This window comes from Poecilia mexicana, unplaced genomic scaffold, assembly GCF_051168715.1.
Source record: "Poecilia mexicana isolate PSO_F unplaced genomic scaffold, ASM5116871v1 scaffold_19, whole genome shotgun sequence".
In the NCBI taxonomy this organism is placed as follows: domain Eukaryota; kingdom Metazoa; phylum Chordata; class Actinopteri; order Cyprinodontiformes; family Poeciliidae; genus Poecilia; species Poecilia mexicana.
In genome coordinates, this window is record NW_028263388.1 from 7,765,950 (window position 1) to 7,787,334 (window position 21,385).

The 21,385-nt window shown below is 40.6% G+C and overlaps 1 protein-coding gene across 2 annotated transcripts in view; it reads left to right on the plus strand.

Moving 5' to 3' along the window:
- Nucleotides 1-21,141, plus strand: part of spag9b (sperm associated antigen 9b) — a 41,706-nt gene extending 20,565 nt beyond the window's left edge. The window contains exons 5-29 of one of the 2 annotated variants that reach the window (XM_014967739.2): nucleotides 994-1,138; nucleotides 4,233-4,620; nucleotides 5,243-5,336; nucleotides 6,296-6,420; nucleotides 6,862-6,919; nucleotides 7,673-7,825; nucleotides 7,905-7,962; nucleotides 8,044-8,174; nucleotides 9,184-9,240; nucleotides 11,553-11,732; nucleotides 12,012-12,141; nucleotides 12,253-12,342; nucleotides 13,227-13,388; nucleotides 13,830-14,001; nucleotides 14,100-14,291; nucleotides 14,375-14,531; nucleotides 15,177-15,305; nucleotides 15,409-15,489; nucleotides 15,568-15,635; nucleotides 15,946-16,094; nucleotides 16,180-16,351; nucleotides 16,434-16,547; nucleotides 17,428-17,607; nucleotides 18,230-18,361; nucleotides 18,439-21,141. In XM_014967739.2, the coding sequence (XP_014823225.2) occupies nucleotides 994-1,138; nucleotides 4,233-4,620; nucleotides 5,243-5,336; nucleotides 6,296-6,420; nucleotides 6,862-6,919; nucleotides 7,673-7,825; nucleotides 7,905-7,962; nucleotides 8,044-8,174; nucleotides 9,184-9,240; nucleotides 11,553-11,732; nucleotides 12,012-12,141; nucleotides 12,253-12,342; nucleotides 13,227-13,388; nucleotides 13,830-14,001; nucleotides 14,100-14,291; nucleotides 14,375-14,531; nucleotides 15,177-15,305; nucleotides 15,409-15,489; nucleotides 15,568-15,635; nucleotides 15,946-16,094; nucleotides 16,180-16,351; nucleotides 16,434-16,547; nucleotides 17,428-17,607; nucleotides 18,230-18,361; nucleotides 18,439-18,557 (3,436 nt within the window). In that variant the 3' untranslated portion in view covers nucleotides 18,558-21,141. The remainder of the gene's footprint in view (nucleotides 1-993; nucleotides 1,139-4,232; nucleotides 4,621-5,242; nucleotides 5,337-6,295; nucleotides 6,421-6,861; nucleotides 6,920-7,672; nucleotides 7,826-7,904; nucleotides 7,963-8,043; nucleotides 8,175-9,183; nucleotides 9,241-11,552; nucleotides 11,733-12,011; nucleotides 12,142-12,252; nucleotides 12,343-13,226; nucleotides 13,389-13,829; nucleotides 14,002-14,099; nucleotides 14,292-14,374; nucleotides 14,532-15,176; nucleotides 15,306-15,408; nucleotides 15,490-15,567; nucleotides 15,636-15,945; nucleotides 16,095-16,179; nucleotides 16,352-16,433; nucleotides 16,548-17,427; nucleotides 17,608-18,229; nucleotides 18,362-18,438) is intronic. The other variant, XM_014967740.2, reaches the window with a different exon arrangement.
- Nucleotides 21,142-21,385: the final 244 nt, after the last annotated feature.

Here is a 21,385-nt window from a genome sequence, read left to right on the forward strand (position 1 = left end):
CATCTTTCATGGCGGAGCAAAAGGAATAGAACTGAGATCATTTTAGTTATTGATTACTTGATTAACTACCGATTAATCAATTATTCTGATGATTAATCGGATAAAAAAAATTGGCACCTTCTTGCAGATATTTCATTTGTCTTTTTTATACAATATTAGAAAGACGTTAAAAGGGGCAAATGAATAATTCAATTCATTTTTAGACAAAAAAACAGAGCTTTCCTTTAGTAAATGCTTAATCATTTGCAGCAAAGGATGCATCTACAACTATAAACATGTTTTTAATATTAACATGTGAAAAGTTCAGCCCTTTCTATTTAACTCAACATTAATACAATGTAGGGCTAATCTGTTGATTTTTTTTGTAATAACTAATTAATAATCAGATAGCAGAAGGTGCTTAATATGAGATTTTCTTTGCAGAATGTAAGAGTTTTGAGTAGAACATATTTACAGACAGTTTTTTTTTATCTTTAATTCAAAATGAATATATTTGCGGTAGTTTTGGCTTAATTACAGCTCTGGGTGTGGTGTTCTTTCAGGAAATGACCTTTTTTTTTTTTAATAAATCAAGTAATCGATGACGAAATTAGTTGACGATTGCTTCAATAATCGATTCATCACGAATAATCCAATTAATCGTTTCATCCCTAAAAAGGAGACGGTTGTGGATTTTCAGATCTTTTGTGGAGGTGGATGAGATCAGTGGATAAGATCAGTTTCACACGTAGCTATCACCCGATGTCCCAAAATGAAAGAAATCTGGACTGATTTAACAGTGATTTAACTCTGAATGATTGGTTGTGTCGGAGAGTCACAGAGATAAATATGAGAGTTTCTGTGTGACGGATCAGATTATAGTTCATCCAGTTTTCTGTGGGTTGGTGAAACTTTTAGACGTTTTTCTTCCAGCTAGAGCGACGGAGCTTGATCACTGGAAGTCACTGAGTGTAACGTGTTGAGCTCCAACCAACCGTTTCCCTTTGTCTGTAGGAAAGAGCGCCCCATCTCCATGGTTTTCCAACTTCCCGGGCCCGATGGCATGACCCCTGAATTCCAGCGGGACCCTGTCGATACCCCATCTGAACCATGGAGATTCAACAACCTCAGCCACCCGCAGTCCAACACCAGCATCCAGGTACGGCCCATGATTAAACTCCCGATTAAACTCGCAAACTTCTCCCCCGTTTCAGTCAGGTGTACACCGTGAGCTTCCCATGAACCCAAAGCGGTGACATCACCGCTTTAGGTTTGGGTTCAGGAACCAAATGGAAACATCCTCTGCCAGTAAACTCTGAAGGACTACATTTCTATTCAGAGAGAATGGATTGTTCAGTGTGTCTTGAATTTTTAGCAGCTTGTGTGTGTTTGTGTGTGACGGGGATGGCTTGGCGCCCAGGAAGAAGGGAAGTGGTACCATTCTGGGGCCTGCCTTAGCCCTCCTGGGAGGGCGGAGGAGACACAGTCTCTTTCACATCGTCGCCGTTGAGGATCATACTTCCAGCAAGGCTCCGTCATGAATATTAATGAGCCTTACAGGCCTCCGTTTGTGTTTTACACTACCTCTGGTTCAATGGAAATGATTGGAGTTGGTAGAGTGGGATGACTCTTAGTAACCTCTAAACTTTCCTTGTTCTTCAGCCTTTAAAAATTCTCTGTAGTGACAAGTTTGAGTCTCCTTAGCGCCTTTTTATCCATTTTTAAAGACTTGACACCATTTCCCTCACCGTGTTTGGTGTGATATAAAAGTATTTTACCCTTTGAATTTTATTCTCTTGTTGTTTCATGTTGTAGACGCACAACATAAACATATTGAAATAGCTGCTGAAGTCTTACGTAGAGCAGACTTTTAATTAGACAAGGGTTTTCCATTTGTTGATATTGATGTGTTTGTGTGCTTATTATTATTATTCCTTGTTATAAAGCACTTTCTTATTCAATTATCTGTGAAAAGTGCTGTATAAATACATTTTAGTTACTTCTTTTGTAATGAGAGTAACACAAAGTAGAGCCAAACTGTGAAGATGAAGGAAAATAATCCGCAGTAAGTGAGCTGAGCATTTATCATCAGCCCTTTTACTATTGTACCTCTATGTAAAATCTAATGCCTGTGTAATTTAAGAGAGGTTTGTTTGTTAGAGTGAGTTAGTGAACAAACTGACCAAGGAAGATGGAGACCTTTTTGGCCTCCATCGCCCAAAGTTAAACATGGTGATGGCAGCATCATGCAGTAAGGAAGCTCATCAAACCTGATGGCAGGATGAATGCAGTAAAACACGGAGATATTCTCTACAGATAAAAACTGCTTTGATTTGATTTATTAAAATAATAATTAATCACACTTTTGTTCTCTTGAAAGTGTGGGCCTTCAGTTTTACACGTGTGCTATAAGGAATAACAAGAAATCTTTTCAACAACCAACAGGTATTTTCCTGTTTTCTTTTAGTTTTAAGACTGAGTAGCTTCTGACAATTTTTTGTGCCACTTTTCCACAAAGTAATGGTGTTTGATTTAACATGTTTATTCTGTGTTCTTTATTCTGAAAGTATGAACTTTTCACGTCTTTAAAATGTAGCTACTACGCTACTAACAGCTACTTCTTTTAGCTCTTTGTTTTTTTTTAGGTCTTTCTGTTCTTCTTTTCTCCACTTATTACTAAACTACACACAATCAGGACCGTTTTAAAGGATTATATGAAGGTCTGAAGTGGAAAAAAATGAAATTAGGAATTTTCTGGACTTTTCTATCCTTCTGCGTATTTTGTTGGATGTTTTGGGTAGAGCCGCTTTAGACAGAGGGCCACTTCACCCTAATTGGCCTCTTAGTGCTGCCATGGCAACAACACGGTGACGCCGGCATGTAATGTTCGAGGTTGTTCTTCTTGGAGAGAGTGTGGAAAAGGTAGGAAGAGCAAACGATGAGAAATGAGGAACAGTTGAAAAGAAAAAAAAGTCCTCTAGTATTGACCTGGTCGGCGTGTGAGAAATCTTTAAATAGTGTCTGCTTGTATTGCAACATCTGTTGTTTTCAAGGTGACAGGGATCCGAACAGATCCTTAGTTATTGTCCCCATTGATTATTTTCCATGTGCTCTGAGCTATTTATAGGAGGATCAACAGGAAGAGAACAATGCAGGGTTGGAGTATCAGGATGGCGCAGAGTTAAAGTGGTTCAGCTTTTGTTTACACACTCACCAAGTAGGTCACACACTAAGGAAGAGGAACGGTATTACAATCTCATAGTTAAAAACAAATGGTAGTGTCAGCTTAGTAACTTGGCCACTTAAAATTTGAATCTTGCAGAAACTGAATAACATTTATCAGTAAGCCGTTGTGGAACCTGATCTGTAAAAACATCTTTTTAGTTAATATTCTTTAGTTTTACATTATTATAGTGCTTCTTAACTCTCATAACAGGTCGATTACCCATAAAGCTACTCGGGTTGAGTTTTTTTCTCCCCCCTCTGATAATCTGTACAGTAACCGATTTTAATCTTCTTCAGTTTGAAGAGATTTTTTCCCAAGTGAGAGATGTTGGAGGAATATCACCAGGGAATTTCCTCAACCAGGTAGACCTTCACGGAGGGATCTGAGTGACGGCATCCGTAACACTAACCATTTCCTTGGCTGTATTTTCTGCAGAATTGGTTGTGTAAATATAAATAGTGATGCTAACACTTTAGAGCAGTTAGAAGTGCATGATGTCCACCGGCTACGTTTGGAGTTTCAGCTGAAAATTGTGGAATAATACACAAAATAAAAAATAATAATAATATCTGTACAGTCGATAGTGTTTGTGTCAGTAGCTTTGGTTTATTGCTGTGGGTTGTTTGAGTAAAGTTCTGTCGCATCTGTTTTGAGCCCCAGACGTAGAGAAACATCTACCGTTATGCTTGTTTTCTAGGTATTGATATTGCACGTTGTGTAATTTACTTGCCTAAAGTTTTCATGTCTGGTGGGACGTGCAAAGTCCAATCACATCAGCAACATTTCTGAAAATCTCTAATTCTTCTGGGTGAAAATAATTGTTTGGTTTTGCTTGTTCTTTAAATTTGCTGCGGTTCACCAGACTTGACAACGTTTTGCTGCTTTCAGAGTTTGGTTTTGTCGACACTAGTTTATTTGGTCACAGCTCATTTGGGTCTAATTTGCCCTTCACGTACCGCACATTTATAGCTATAAATGTAGAAAATTCCTTCTGTCTCTCATCCACCTTCCTTCCCCTCCCTGTCAGGACGAGTTGGCCAATGCAAACCGTGGAAACTCCAAGACCAGCACAGCAGCCAACCAGGGAAACGCCTCCAAGCCTTTAGCCGCGGCGTCCTTAAACAATGGATCATCCAAAGCCAGCACTCCCGCGTCGTCTCAGGGCGGTTCTGTCACGCTGCTGTCTCCTCATGAAGTGGCCAATGGCGAACACGCGCTCACCTCTTCTTCGCCTCTGTCTGCGACTTCTTCTGATGTTGCCATGGAGTCCGTGGAGCAGGAACCTTCGGGAGGACTCAACAGGAAAAGCGGAAAACCTGAAAACGGAGAGAACAAGGAAACGTCGAGGGAAGAACAGAAGGGCCGGCGTGGAGACGACGTCCAGAAGTCTGCCTCTGCGCCCGTCACAAGTGAAGGTGGCTGTCGCAGTTTCTGTCTGTTAGTTTCATTCACACTATAACTACGACCAATTAAATTGTGGTCTATATTTTGACTTGACCATGTATCACATGAGAAAACTTTGATGAAACCTTCCATAGTACCTCTGACTTTGGGTTTATGGTTGCTGTCCTGGTTGAAAAGTGAACCTCCACTCTGATGTCTTTTCTAGCCTTTCATGTTTGTTTTTTAATCATTGGTATCCACACCGTTCTCCCTGAGCTTTCTGATTTTTGTCTAGAAGATGCATGTCAGTTTTGAAGCAGAAATCCAGGAATTGGTCAAATATATTATTGGAAAGCAGAATTTTAATGCATTAATGCATGACACTAAGCCAGCCGTAAACACATCCACAGTCATTAAGAATCAGTTTATTCACAGATTAAATTACAGACAGGTGGACTGAAAACTCCCACTGTGGGGCCAAGAAATGGTCTTGAATGTGGAAGAAAAAAAAAATCAGTGTTTTACTTTGATTTGAGCAGAATGTCTGGGTTTCTCCCTGTGTTTGAAACATTGACACAAACTAATTAAATAAAGTGGTCAGTCTCCTGAAGGCTGCAGCTGAACTCTGTTGTTTTTTTGGTTTTTTTTCCCCAGATGGAGAAGAGAGCCCAGAGAAGTCTGAGGTGCAGGCTATCATAGAGTCCACTCCTGAGTTGGACATGGACTTTGACGGCTGCCAAGGGACAAGGTACATATTTAGGATTACTGCTACCTTTCCCTTTAATGCTGTATCCCTTTGTAGCTTTTATAAAAGATATGTTTTATTTGTCAAAACTGTGACTATGTCATGTACACGAGGATGATTGACAGCGCTAAGACCCTCCCCCTGGCTCTGATTGGTTGTTTCTGACCGGGAGCTGTGGGTTTCTTCAGACGGTAATAATAGCACTGGGAGGAGCTCCATTATTTATCCACAGATTATCTGTCATACTATATTATCACAACATAGTGACAGTTTGGACAAATGTGTAAATAAACTATTTTGTAAAAGTTACATACTGTCATAAGGTGGTGGTAGTGGTGAGGAGAGACGCAGAGAACCCGGGTTATGAAGAAAATGATGAATTTATTGATGAAACGCTCGACAGTTCAGTTCAGGCGGCACGGCAGAAAACTAAGCAACAGCTTGATACCGGTAGCAACTGAAACTAAAGACTGACATATATGAGCTAACGCCGTCACAGGACTATACAGTTCTACTGTGACGACTGAGACAAAACTGACAACTGACATTAGACGAGGATCCGACAAAGAACACAGACAACAGGTGAGACTAAATACACACGGGGTAATCAGAGAATGAGAGACACCTGGGAAACAATCAACGCGGAGGACAGGACAGAGACTCACAGGGAAACAGAATCACACAGAAAAACTAAACACAGAAACACGGATCATAACACATACTGCAGCTTTAATGACTAATTTATAAAATCAATAAGTTGACCTGCAAGCAGTGAGAATAGTGAGGAGTAAAACTGAAGCTCGTAAAAATACACTAAGAAAACTAAGATGGAAACATACTGCAGTGGTGGAAATGGGTAATAATTATTGCACACAGCTGTGTGTTCCTCCAATCTGTTGAGATTTTAACACCAGCGAGTTATGAGTTTTGTTTCATATATCCACGATGTGATTTTTGTCCAGCACGCCGACCAAAGGTGGCATCGAGAATCCAGCCTTCGGCCGCAACAACGACTCTCTGTTCGACGAGCTGGCGTCTGCAGGAAACGACATGATCGGCGATGTGGACGAGGGAGCCGACCTGCTGGGTAAAAACACCCGGCTCTCGTTTTCTCTCTCTCTCGTTACATTTCGGCTTTTGCTTTCACAAACAGTTTTCCTCGACTCGACCTCTGAACTGTCTTTTGCTTTGGCTTGCGGCGTTAAACGTCCTCAGATGAGTTCTCTGGTGTGTATCAGAGATTTCCCTCCTTGTTGTCTTTACTGGTCGTCTCTCGCTGTTGTAGCTGATTGTATATTTGTGGTGTTTTCATGTTGGAGGTAGTGATACTCTAGAATAGAAATGTTTAAAAGGGACGTATTTATGAATAAACCTTTCTCATCGTCCTTTTCTTATGTCGCGGTCAGTCTTCAACCTTTTAGGTAAGATTGAAAATGCGTAGGTGGATAGAGTAGGCAGAGACAAACACACTGGTTAGAAGTGGTAAATGATAACATGCTGCCTTATTAACCCAGACGTTCATTTCCAGGTATGGGTCGGGAGGTCGAACATCTAATCCATGAGAACACCCAGCTGCTGGAGACCAAGTTAGTGCTCATTACTTAAACCACGTGTGTCAAACTCGAGGCCCGTGAGCCAAACCCGGCCCGCCATAGCTTTTTATGTGGCCCTCTAGATTCTAGACTAAACACCAAGTGTGCTTAAATATTATGTTAACAATCAGATCAATGCAGTTTTTATCTATTTACTGCCAGATTATATCAATCAGTCCCTCCAGTTTGAGAATAATTGTGGAAATTTATGCAAAATCAACAAATCTCTGCACTTTTTTGTGCTAATATATAATTGGGAGTTGACCTCCCAATTATATATTAGCATAATATATATAACGCTAATAAATATAGCATATATATTACGCTAATATAATATTAGCGTAATATATTATTATGCTAAAAACAATTGTTTTTGAACAATTGTTCTCAAAAATTGTCAAAAACTTTCTTGTAACTAAACAGCTGACTCAACCTTAATTGATGTCAGATTATATAGTCCATGATCTATATAATAAGTTGCATTTACCATCATAAATAAGCGCAAATATTTCCAAATTAACTCCACAAACACTTTGATGTTTATTGCAAAAAAATCACAAAAAGAATCACAAAATCCTGGAGGGACTGAAAAGATGTTCAGCTACATTATTTAATTTTAAGAATTTATTGGTGTTTTAAAGGTTTCAGTACATGCTGGTGCAACCGGCCCTTTAAGAGCATTCACCGCTGACTTAAACTTTTTTGAAGCGCTTCGTGTTGAACGTAGCTTAATGGATGTGTTTCCAGAAACGCTCTGAATGTGGTGAAAAACGACCTCATTGCTCAACTGGACGACTTGTCCTGTGAGAAGGAGGTTCTGCGAGGCGAGCTGGAGGCCGTCGCTCAGGCGAAGACCAAACTGGAGGAGAAAAACAAGGAGTTAGAAGAGGAGCTGAGGAAGTATGTTCGCTCAGAGGTTTTAAAATGTCCTCGGTTGCTAATTAACGTGTAATTAACTCCGATGGATCCCGCGTTGCAGAGTTAAAGCCGAGCTGGATGAGGCCAAACAGAAGGTCAAGAATGAAAACGAGGACGACGTAAGCATCTGTCCATCGAAAATCACGGAACGCGTTGAAGCGTGTGCGTCGTTTTGCCTCATGGTTACGTTGTGCCTGCAGAGCGACGTGCCCACAGCCCAGAGGAAACGTTTCACCAGAGTGGAGATGGCCAGAGTCCTGATGGAGAGGAACCAGTATAAAGAGAGGCTGATGGAGCTGCAGGAAGCCGTCAGATGGACAGAGATGATCCGGTAAGATCATCACAAGCCCTAAAAACGGGTTCATTACATGTGCTAACCATTGAGAACCATAAACTTCAATAGAGGTTTTTTTTTTCCATGGTACTTTGTGAAGTGGAAAGAGAAAGATGAATGGCTGCAAAAAATTATGGAATCTGAAACGTTTCCTGTGCTCACCCAAGTTAACATTTTTGCTACAGTTAAAAACTGCAAGTCTTTTGGGGTAAATCTCCACCAGTATTGAATTCTGTACAGGGTCTCTTTAAATGAATCTGTCTCAAATGAAGGCCTTAAAAAGTCTTTATTAAAATAATGTTGGCCTTAACCCTTCCAGACTGAAAGGAGCGCTGGCGATCCAGCCAAATTCGCAGAACTGTAAATCCACCAAATGTTGCGCTGTCTGGAAAATTACAACAGTTTCTGAAAGGGGAGACGTTGCGCTTCCTAGCCAATATCAGGTTATTATGGTAATTGCACTCCTGCCGAAGCAGGGAGTGAAAGTTTTAATACACGGTAAATTGCAAAAATAACTCGCTAGATATTGAAAGTTCCAGTTGTTATGGATAAATGAACAAATATATTTACTCACAGGACATTTAAAAAACTGCATACAATTAAAATCTGCAAAAATATCCAGGTGAAATTTTGAAATATAGGCAATAAAGGGTTAAATACATTTAACACAGGTCTTAAATGTTGTTGTGGAAGTACTATTTATTTAATCTTGTATATTTATAGCTTTTTTTCCTACCAATATCTGGCTACTAATATAGCCTTGCTAGCTAGCTAGTTAGCTAAAATAAAATGATAATAATTTAAAATAAAATACACTAAATTTGATGGTTTTACTGTGAGGAAATGTGGAACCGCTGAATTGTGATGAATACTTTTCCAAGGCACAGTGCGGAGAGAAACCGAAGGAGGTTCCCTGTAGTGCAGTAGAGACTTTAAGTAGAAATCCAGGTGCCGTCTTTGTAATAGAAACAGCTTCAGACTTTTACTTATTTTTTTTTCCATTCAGCGCTTCGAAGGAGAACCCCGCTCTTCCAGAGAAGAAGAAATCCAGCCTCTGGCAGTTGTAAGCTCCTCTTTTTATCCACCTGAAACGTTACCAGCCGTGTGATCCATATGTCATTTTGACCTTTCTTTTGCATTTTCTCTGGGTGTTTCCTCCAGGATGTAGGTAAATCTCAGGTGGCTTGTGATATTCACGTTCTAATAACAAACTCTTAACAGAGGAGAGCAAACCAGGAAGTGTTGCGCGCGATGCCAACCCTCCGATTTTTGGCAATGCTCTCCTTTGTTAAGTTTTCTAAGGAAACAGTTTGGTTTGGTTTGATGATGGTTGTTTTTTTGGGGGCAACATCTGACAAATGTACCGTCTCCACCCTGTTCCTGTGTGTCTCTTTATATTCTGCCTGATGTTGTGATGTCTCTGTGCAGGAGGTGTGTTGGGACGAGGGTTGTTCAGATTTAGTGGGAATAGACATAATAAACAGAAGTTTCTTGTGTTTCTTGCTGCAAAAAGCTTGGCGGTAAACCAGGGGTTCCTCATAGAAAATGCTGAATACTTGACGCATTCGGTGTGGAGTCAATGGGAGCCGAGTAGAGATGCACCGATCAGAATTCGGTCCAAATTCACTGAAAATCAGTCCGATTTAATCCAGGGATCTGGAGTAACTTAGGTACTGATTATTTTGATGATTAATAGGATAAAAAAATCGGCTGATTGCGTGATTGATAAAAAACAAAAAGGCACATTCTGCAGAGTTTATTGAAGCCCTTTTGATATAATGTTGGAAATATACTAAAAGATGCCATTAAAAATAGTTCAGTTCCTTTTTAAAATAAGAAAATTAACATTTTATTACCTAAAATGCATTAATAGCATTTCTTTAGTTGTCACTTGTTTTAAAGGATGCATCTCCATAGGGTAGCACATGTTCATAGGCTGGGTTTTTAAGTCTTAAATCAAATTTACATATCTTTTTGTACAACTTTGGCTTAATTACAGATCTTAATGTCTTGCTCTCTCAGCAAATGACTTTCTTTGAGTCTGCATATTCCAGCTAACAATAAATTGTTCACTAAATTATTTAAAGATTATTTCAATTCATGGTTATGAATTTTGATTCATAACCATGAATCAAAATTAAATGGTGATTTTATTATTTTAAAAGAAAGACAAAAAGATGACAGTCGACATTTTAAACTAGCTTACCATCTTTTACTAATTAGGAAAATTAGTATAATTAAAGTATCAGTTTCTATGTGTGTTCTCTAGAGTCGGGGTGTGAAGCTCATTTTCAATCAGGCCGGATCAGGATCATGAATGTCCTCAAAGGCCCGGTTGTGGCAGAATGTGTTGATAAAACGACCCGTTAACAAACTTAAAAATTTCTCCTTATTCAGTCAATACTTCTTAAAATGTAACAACTTTTAGCATATTTTCACACTGATGTAATTTGCTACTTTACAAATGAAAACTGATTTGATTTGACTGAGGAAATAATACTTAAGCACACAATTGTCATCTTAAAGTTCAGTTCATGTGGTCCTCTGTTGTAGAGGGCCACATAGATAGTTATGGCGGGCTGGATTTGGCCCACGGGCCTTCAGTTTGACACCTGTGCTCTAGAGAATCCAGTATGTTTTGTGACAGACGGTGGTTTGGAAGCTCAAAAATTATAAAACACAACAAATCGGTTGCACTCTGCTCATTCTTCCTGTTATCTACTAAAGCTTTGCTCTCTCTCGCCTTTCGCAGTCTGAATTACCCGCAGACATGTTTTGTCGTGCTGTGGAAAACAGGTTCTTAATTTTTTTTCTAAATTCATTTAACCAACCTAAAGATACCTCAAATGGTTAGCTTAGTCCTCTTCCTGCAGTAACGCCATCCACACCGAAGAGTGTTGTGCTTAGAACGGTGCTGATCAGATTCTTGAGTTTACAACCTGCTCGCCTCAGATCAAGCCGTAAATCCTTTTTATTTTATCCGATTACCAGCCGATTTCTGGGTGCATCTCTGAAACGGGGGTGTTTTCTGGACAGGCGTGTTCTGCTCAGTGTCGTTTACTAACTTCCTGGTGTTTGCTCGTTAATAACCCGCAATCCCTGCCCTCTGAAAGGACGGGCGTGTCTCCTTGCAAGAGAGATTTATAAAGTGAGGAGACATTTTTTTGCCTGGATGAAAGCTAGCATGGTGTACCGGCATGGAGAAGGGTTTCTGTTTTTCCCCTTATGTGTTGAACCCCCTCTTACTGCTGGAGCTACTGCTTGTGTCCACCCTGCTATACGTTTGTCTCTGTGTGCTTCCACCCCTCCTCCTCTTCCTCCTCTCTCTCTTTTTCCTTTTCTCTCTTCCCCACTTCCCCGCCCTTACACCTCCAGTTTCAGCCGTTTGTTTAGCTCGTCGGGCGGAGCGGGGAAGAAGCCAGCGGGGGAGGCGCCGGTCAACGTCAAGTACAACGCGCCCACCTCGCAGATTCAGCCGTCCGTCAAGAAGAAGAGCAGCACCCTGCAGCAGCTGCCCAGCGACAAGAGCAAAGCGTTTGATTTCCTCAATGAGGAGTAAGTCAGTTCATGTTACATACATTTATTGTTTTTTTTAATAATAGCCTAAGACATTTACAATTTACTCAGCAAAACTCCTGAGCTTTCATTGTTGTTTTCTGTTGTTTTTGCATTGCTTTGGTGTGGAGAACTTTTGATAACTTTTGTCATTTGTTTAATTTTTTTTTGTGCTGCTTCTAAAACAAAAAAAAAAAGTAGTAAAACATTTACTGTTTTTGAAAAACAACATGACATTTTTTCCATAAGATTTGATACAAATACATTCTGCCCTTACAGTCCGCCACCCGAGAGTTCGGTGTCACGGCGAGAGCAGAAGAGAGCTCAGTACAAACAGGTCAAAGCTCACGTCCAGAAGGAGGACGGCAGAGTGCAGGCCTACGGCTGGAGCCTGCCCAAGAAATACAAAGTAATCAGACAGCTACCGAAACATTTCAGATGCCTCGGTTCTGGATTCTCACTGAGCTGTTATGTGGTTTTATTCATCCTGAATGCAAGTTTGTTTGTTTTGACTTTTCAGGCTAATGGAGGTCAGGCAGACGGCAAGATGAAGAATCTGCCTGTTCCCGTCTTCCTCAGGCCGCTGGATGAGAAGGATCCCACCATGAAGGTGTCTGCTGCTGCTGTCCATAAGCATTCAGAGCTGAAACAATTAATCGGATTAATTGTGATTAATCAATTTTGGAAATAATTGTCAAGTAGTTTAGTAACCGATTAATCATAACTGGAGTATACAGATGGAGAAAACCTCATTTGCTGGGGAAAAAAAAATCCCCCATTGTTTCAGAGCATTTATTAAGCTAAAACTGTAGAAAAAATAAATGCATTTTGCATTTCAGATAAAATAATAATAATAATAATCAGTCTGGAAATATATTTTAACCAAAATTCCTCAATTGGCAGTTTTAGTTTCACCCTGTTCATATTTACTAGATGAATTAAATGAATGCAATAAAATTTTCATATTCATAAAAGGAATTACAATATTTATTTTGCATCTTTTTATGCATTTCTAATATTGCATTAAAATAGCTTAATTGGGTAAATGAAAAATCTGTGAAATGTGCCATTTAAAAAAAATCTGATTAATCGTCGGAATAATCGATTAGTTAGTTGGAAAATGTACTAATGTCATTAAAAACAAAACTATCATATACAATAGAAAAAATATACAAATCCATAAAATGAAAGACAGCAGAAAGAAGAAAAATATCTTATATTTGCCCCCAACTAAACAAAAACATGAACTCAAAAAACCCCAATTTGTATGGATTCACATTATTCTATTTAATATTTCTTCATTATTAAGAAACACTGAAGAAATACATATGCACATATTCTCTTAAATATGTACATTGATCTGGCATTTTTAATAATCAGTTACTAAAATAACACGGATAGTGTTTTTTTCTTTGCTTTAAGACAGATTTGTGGTGCGGAAGCATCATTAACCTGCTGTCTGTTGTGTTTGACCTCTCCGTGTCCGCGCCCCAGCTGTGGTGTGCTGCAGGCGTCAACCTGTCTGGAGGGAAAACCAGAGACGGAGGCTCAATCGTGGGAGCCAGCGTGTTTTACAGCGACGTGTCCGGTGCAGAAAGTCCCAGAAAGAAGAGAGGCTCGCAGAGCAGCGTCGACGAACTGGATCAGGAACTAAAGGTGCGCCACTTCCCCAGTTTAAATGTGACAAACCAATATAAGGATGCGGGGGAGAGCGGTATGAAAAAGGTTCAAATTCAGTATGAGTTTACACTGCAGTAACACAAAATCTACCCCTTTTTGGATGGTTTCTGGTTGAAACATGTTGGTACCCTTGAAATAAGATAAAACTGACTTAGAAGTAACTTTTCAGCCAGATATAAGAGCTTGTTTTAAGAATAATTTCTTAATTTTGATGAAAAAGTACTTGCTCCACTGGGAGATTGTTTCACTTATAACAAGACATTTTTCTGCCAGTAGGACTGGAAAAAGGTTCACTGTAAGTTAGTTTTGTGTTATTTAAAGTGTTACCAAGATATTTGCTCTAAGTAACTATTAAGATCACAGATATTTGGTAAGATTTTGTGTTTTTTCTCTGTTTTTTTTTTTTTTTTTTTGCAGGAGCAGCAGAAAGAGTTGCGGCATCAGGACGAGTTTTCCTCTCTGGTGTGGATTTCCACCAGCACCCAGTCCAATTCAAACGTCGTCGTCATCGACGCCAACCAGCCTGGGAACATCCTGGAGAGCTTCTTCGTCTGTAACTCGCACGTCTTCTGCATCTCCAGCGTACCCGGTCAGTGATTTAAAATAAAAACAACAGTGCGTCCGTGACTTACTTTCAATAGAGTGGAGCTCACTGTGATCGAACTGCTTCTTCCTCTCACCGTCAAGGTGCGAGAGAGACCGACTATCCGGCTGGAGAGGAAGTGTCTTCAAGCACTGACGCAGGCCCGGCGGGAGACGGCGACTTGTCGACGGCCAATAGCGGCTCAGAAGGCGGCGACAGCATCCTGGGAGGCATCATGGTGGTGGGCTGCGACGGCGAGGGAGCGACCGCTGTTCCTCAGACAGCAGACAGTTCAGGTAAAGGGCAAGAAACCAGCAGGAGCATTCAAGATCACACGTCGTCTTCCCGCACCCATCAGACCCGCCGACTCTCACCACAGACTCCAGAGCAGCAGAAGAGGCCATGGAGGCCGTGGAGACCAGCGCAGGGCCTGTCGACCACAGCGAGAGCCTGAGGGGCATCTACGCAGAACACGTCTTCACAGATCCACTGGGGGCGCAGCAGACCAGGGAGACGCCTGCTAACTATTCTCAGAGGTAAACGGCGACGTGCAGAAAGTACTAGCTGCGCTCAGATTTCCATAAACTTCAGCTCTTACGTTGCATGAATCTGAGAATCTAATGTTTCGGATCTCTGAAGTCTTATTTCTTTACGTGCAAAATCAATTCGTTCAGGTAAGAGTATAAAAAGTTCATAATGTTTTTCAAGCAAAAGTAAAATAACAGTGCAGTAAAGCTTCCTATAAGTAACTTTTTTCCCCCCAAAAGAAAAAGAAACAGTCAGGTAAACTCACCTGAACATGGATCACAACAAAATTAGTCACTTATTCTTGTTTAGAAGCTTAACATAATACATGGTCAAGGATTAAACTAATTGTAACTTGAGTAACATCATCTGCATCCAACAGCATTTCTCTACTTGCTTGTTCTGTTTAGGAAAAAACAGTGAAAATTTATTTGGCCTTTTTCTGGTGCGCTGCTGTGATTCCAACACTCTGCACTGCGGCAGATCTCCGTAGTATGATATCACATTTTAATGATTTTGAATACGTAGCTTTTCAAAACCTTCATATACCTTGAAGCGGGTAACGATGGTCAAATCATGCTACTCCACTGGACACATTGCATGTTCTCCGTTGTTAACTGTGGTCCTCTGTGTCTCTGGTTCTCTCCTGTGAGCAGAGAAAGCGACCTGCTGAAAGACGGAGTGAGTTCAAATCCCAACGCAGAGGAGCAGGACCTGATGATAGAAGAAGCTCAGAAAATGAGCAGCGTTCTGCCCACCATGTGGCTGGGGGCCCAGAATGGATGGTAAGTTTTTTATTTGTTTAGTGACTTTCACTCATCACTCTCCACCTGAGAAAGAATTCGAGTGAAATTCAGTTTTGCTAACGAGTTACGCCGTTGATCCTAGCGTGTACGTCCACTCGTCTGTTGCTCACTGGAAGAAGTGTCTCCACTCTATAAAGCTGAAGAAGCCCGTGATCGGCATAGTGTAAGTTTATTACAAACAAGCAGGTTTTTTTTTCTTTTTCCCTCTTATTGTGTTGATTTCATGTCATGTCCTCCTCAGACATGTGAAGGGACGGGTCCTGGTTAGCCTGTCTGATAGCACGTTAGCCATTTTCCACAGAGGAACTGGTGAGACCAAAACTCCTTAGTGTTAAACATTCACCATATAATTGTGCAATTTGATATTTCAAAAATGAATTTACATAATGGAAACATGCCAATTTTGAAAAAAACTTGCTGTTCGATAAAAAAGCTTTGGCGATAGGATGAGGTTTTTTAAGTGGTGCAGCGGATGGAGTGTTTCTTATTTAAAAGAAGCACTAAAATTGAAAAATTGTGGTAGTTTTTTCGACATTAGCTGAACATCGACAAAGTTTTGCGCACATTTGCATTGGAAACGCAAACAGTGTCCATTTCTGAGGAAACTTTCCGTCGCCAGATGGGCAGTGGGACCTGACCAACTACCATCTGCTGGACCTGGGGAAGCAGCACCACTCCATCCGCTGCATGACCGTGGTGCACGACCGGGTGTGGTGCGGCTACAGGAACAAGATCCATGTGGTGCATCCCAGAGCCATGAAGGTTGAGGTGAAGGAAAACTTTTAGCCAGCTCAGCTAAAAGTCTCTAAGATCAGCACGTTGGCTCACGTTTACGTTTCTCTCGCTCTCGCAGAAAACCTTCGACGCCCACCCTCGTAAGGACAGCCAGGTCCGTCAGCTGGCCTGGCACGGGGACGGGATCTGGGTGTCCATCAAGCTGGACTCCACCCTCAGGCTGTTCCACGCACACACACACCAGCACCTCCAGGACATCGACATCGAGCCCTACGTCAGCAAGATGCTTGGTCAGAGCGAGGTCGCAGTCGGCTGTACGAACCGGAGTTGGGTTTCAGAGTAAAACAGAGACCGTGTCTTACTCTCCTGCAGGTACGGGCAAGCTGGGCTTCTCGTTTGTGAGGATCACGGCTCTGATGGTTTCATGTAGCCGCTTGTGGATTGGGACTGGAAATGGAGTCATCATCTCTGTTCCCGTTACAGAGAGTAAGTTCAGGAACTAAAGCCTTCAACTTAACAGTTCTTAAGGAAATACGAGCTGAAACCTTGAAGTGTGCCCTTTATGTTCTTGAATCCACCGACTCACTGCTTTTGGTTATGATCTGTTGGAAGCTTTGATAAATACATTTAATGTTTAAAATTAACCATGAACATCCTCTTAAAAGGGACCTATTATGCAAAATTCACATGTTGTGCCTTTGTGTACTTCTACTGCTTCTAAAAACAGCTGAATCACTTACAGAAAGTGGAAACTAAGTTTTAACTTATTGCCAGAAACTAACTTATTGCCAGTTCCTGGCAATAAGTTAGTTTATTGGTGTTTGCAAAATGAACCTCAAGAATCATTTGAATGGCACTGCCCCTCACCTACCAACCCTAACTAAGTTTAGGCATGTTACCTAGCAACCAAGGGACATCTCCAGAACGTTTGGTCAGCTGGTTTTACCGCTGTATGTGCTGTACAACGGCTGCTGGAAAAGACTTAATTTGCCATCTTGAAACCACTCACTGCATTCATGTTGGTTGTGCAGGAAGCTCCACTTCTGCTTTTCAAGGATGTACTGTTGTGCATCTGTTTGCATCCATTTTCATGTGCGAGTGTCAGTTTTGAGTTGAGGGGTCATGGCCAAAAGTAGCTTATTTGGATTTAAAGTGACAGGAGACCCTGAAATAACTCATTCTGAAATGAGCTCAAATTAGGCAGCACTGACTAAAATCTCATTATATAAGAATGTTGGTGTGAAAAAGAATCCCATGAACATGTTTTTTATTGCCCATAGACATATCCTGACCTGTTCAAGAAAAGATAGTAGGTCACCTTAGAAGATCTGTGATTTGTGTCTCTACATTTTTGCTGTTCTGTCAGCAGCCAACAATGTAGCCAAGTCACCAGGTAACAATCCCGGAGGCGTGGTTCGCGTCTACGGCGACGACAGCGGCGACAAGGTGACGGCCGGGACCATCGTTCCCTACTGCTCCATGGCTCACGCTCAACTCAGTTTCCATGGTCACAGGAACGCGGTCCAGTTCTTCGCCGCAGTTCCAGGTAATTCAGCAGGAGGAGTTTCGGTTTCCAGGTGCACCTGCTGTGATTGTTAGACTTTTTTTAGGATTTTTATCTCAAGCTCATTTCAAGAAATAAAAGAAAACTTTTGAGAGAAAATGGTGAATCTTGGACATGAACAGGACTTTGTTTTTGGATGTCCAGTTTTATTGTTTGGTATCCCCATGACGACGCAGGGATAATCTGCAGCTGCAACGCTTTTAGTCTTTTATGGATGTTTGAACCAGCTGACAGTCACTGCCATGATTTATGAGTTGAAACAAAAAGTTTCCCATTACTTCATTTATTCAATATAACGATTTAATCAAATGTAACAAAAACTTAAAATCACTTTGGGTTCTTATTTTTAACTTTTACTATGTCAACTAATGATAAAAGAAACTCATTCTAAGAAAACAGACTTAAGATATCAGAGACTAAATGTTGTTATTGAAATGACCAAATGAGTTTAACAAAAACTTATTTAAAGGAAACACCGGGGTTGCAGTTTTTTTTTGTTTTTTTTTTACATTAGTGGAATATTGACAAAGTTTTGCACACTTTTGTAATGGAAAAGCAGCTACTGAAGGTTTTTAATTACTTTTGTGTTTTTTTTTGCTGTCAGGTCACACAGATCCGTCGGCCTCCAGCGGAGGAGAGTCGGCGGGAGACAAGTCCGCCGATGGCTCCGCTCAGGAAGGCAGCAGGTCCATGTTGGTGATGAGTGGAGGAGAAGGCTACATCGACTTCAGGATGGGTGAGTTTCTGAGCCACGGCGGAAACAAAAGGTGCAATCAGCGACAGTAGGATGAACACGTTTCTGTCTCTCCGCAGGCGACGAGGACGGGGAGGCAGACGAGCTAGACGACCCCGCCTTAAAACTGCAGCCCTTCCTCACTAAAGCCGAGCGCAGCCACCTCATCGTCTGGCAGGTCATGGTCGGTGAAGACTGAACTCAGCATCACTGAAACCCTGATTTGCCCCCTTTTTTATTTTAAGGCCACAGAAACAGAGGAGAAAGCACAAGATTAATCAGCACTTTTTTTTTTTTTTTTGCTCCCTCGGTCTCGGACAATGGAAACAAAACAAGCAAAAACTGCTCTGCGAGCATTTTTCTCTGTTAACCTTGAACGCATGGAACTGCTTTGTCCTATTTTTTTTGTTTTTTATGTCATGAATTTCAAGCATTATATATTATTGCCTTGCGGATTTAAATTTTATCTGAGGTAAGGCGGATGTTTGCCGGCTTTCCGCTTGAATCGCCTCTCCTTCGCTCACTCGGGACGCCGCTGATGTTCCGTCAGCTGATCAGAGGGAGAAAAACGGCTTCCCGTTTGTCCTCTGAAGAATGTAAGACGTAGCGAGTAACGTGGGAGTCAATCATGGCGGGATTGTTTTTCTCTATCAAATTTCAGTTCTGTTTTTTTTTTTTTTTTTTTTTTTTTACGTGGGGAACTTCTTTGAAAGCCAATAGCCGACTCATATTTCAATTGTGTTTGGATCTAATACTCATATTCATCCGATGTGCAAAGGCTTAATAGGAATGTTTTTCATCATGCATTTCAAATGGTTTGTGTCTCAAACATCAGCACAGGTCCCTATTCATTTAACAAAAAAACCCTCACACTTAACAGTGTGTATGAAGCACAAGAAGCTGTTTTCAGTTGCTTTTCTTTTCCCCACAATACAGATGTGGGTTGTTGCTATGTGGATTTAATAAAATAACATGGTATTATTACAAGTGGGAGCAGGTGAGTCACTTTCAGATACTGTCTGGAATATTATACATCTGGATCCAAACAGATTTTCTCCTAAAAGAACCAACATATTTTAACCTGTATATTTTGTAGTAGTTTCCAAACCCTAGCCATCCTAGTGGTAAACATACACGTATTTTATCACGAAGTTTAGCTATTTAATAGGAAACACGTTAGGAGATTTTGTCAGATGTGTTTAGTCCCTGAAAATAATGGTCAGCTTTCCCTAAAGTGCCTCCACCAGGCCAAAGATTTTAATTTCACAGTAGATCTCAATAGGTGATTTTTTTTTTTTTTTTTTTTTTTGGGATAAAAGTACAAAAAAACTTGAACATAAATTTGAGCTTAGGCTCCATTTTTCTGCCTAGGACTGTCAAGTTGGTTCTCAGCTTCAGTCATACCTTTAGCATTGACACTGGACAGTATTTATCCCAACTATATATATTTTCCAGGCTTTCCGCTGAGGATTGGCTGCTCTACTGAAGTTGGGAAGACATGCAATAACACTCAAGGTAATAAGAAGGTGTCATTGTTTGCAGATGACATACTGACTTATTAGACATCATGTTCTCTGGTCTAATCACGAACCCATACTGTTGTCTTCAATCTTACTGAATACCCCAGCTTTACCGCCACGACAACGTTCTGCTCCCACTTAGTTGCCTTAGACATCAGAGTTCAAACAGTCTGTGACAAAGTTCTTCTATTTTCCTCTAAAGAATTTTGTTCGCTACCAAAGGTCGAAGACTGCTAGCTAGCTATGACGTCACGCAGTAATAAAGTCTCACCTAGCTTTCACGGCAGCATGTTTGGAACAGGAAGCCAGGTTTTGTTTTGGATTTTTTTTCCAAACAGAAATCAAAGTGTGTCGATATATTCAGATAGAGATATATATATATTTTTTAACTTTTCCTATTTGTAAATGGAAATATTTTCGAGGCGTGAACGTGCGAGAGAGAGAGCTGCTACGGTTGGACGGTGAAGGAAAGAGTCCATATGCACCTCCCCTGGACGCTCGTTCTGTTCCCAGATGAGAAACCGAACTCTAACCTGTTTGGTTTTGCAGCGCTGATCTGCTTCCTTTCAACCAAACCTGTTTATTAATTCAAATGTCTTTTTTATTAGATTTTTTTCCCTCTTTGAGTGTGGCTAAAAGGTTTTATTTGGTGAGTTTCCGCCTCCTTTTGTACTCTGTGAACACTGCACTCATGCTTTTTGTTTTTTGCTTTGTTTTGTTGTGTATTTCTTTATGCAACTGTGTGTATTTGCATCTTCTCTCCACGAGAGAAGATTTATATATATATACATATTTCAGTTTTGCCATTTCAGTATTTATTTTTGATGGATGAACCTTTGCAATTGAGAATGTATCTTGTACATTGAATATATATATGATTATATATGTATGAAACTTAAAGATGGTTTGGATTTTATTGAATTGTAACCTGAGGATTTCCTCAGCTATGCACCACATCTCTGAGGAGAGACATGGAGGAAATTAGGAGTTGAAAACTGCACACACCTGCTCCTTCATTTAGCAATCAGTAGTCCTGTAAATTTGAACTTCTACTCAGCGCCGGGGCAGCCGACTCCCTTCGCAGACTCTTTCCATATATTTGTCACCACTGTAGTCTGCTTTTAGGTAACTGACAGGAGCTCAGGTTTTTTTTTTGTTTTTTTTTTAAATCCAAATCTGCAGTAAATGCATCATCTTAAACCCCTGCAGCATCTCTAGCGTTACCTATTTTTAACAATTAATTAAAGCAACTTTTGAGGGCAATATCTTTGTTTGCATCTTGTCATTTTTTGTGTGCATTTATGTATGCATTTTTTGTTTGGCGTTAATGAACATGCCATGTAAGGGCCGGCAAACTAAGCCCAGGGTTTTTTTTATTAATTTTCTTTGTAATTTAATTACAACATTGTGCTTTTATTTTACATTAATATATATTTAATCATGTATAAATCAATCTCTACATGGGCAAAAGAAAAAAATAAATTGGGTTCCCCCTGGTGGCCGCGGT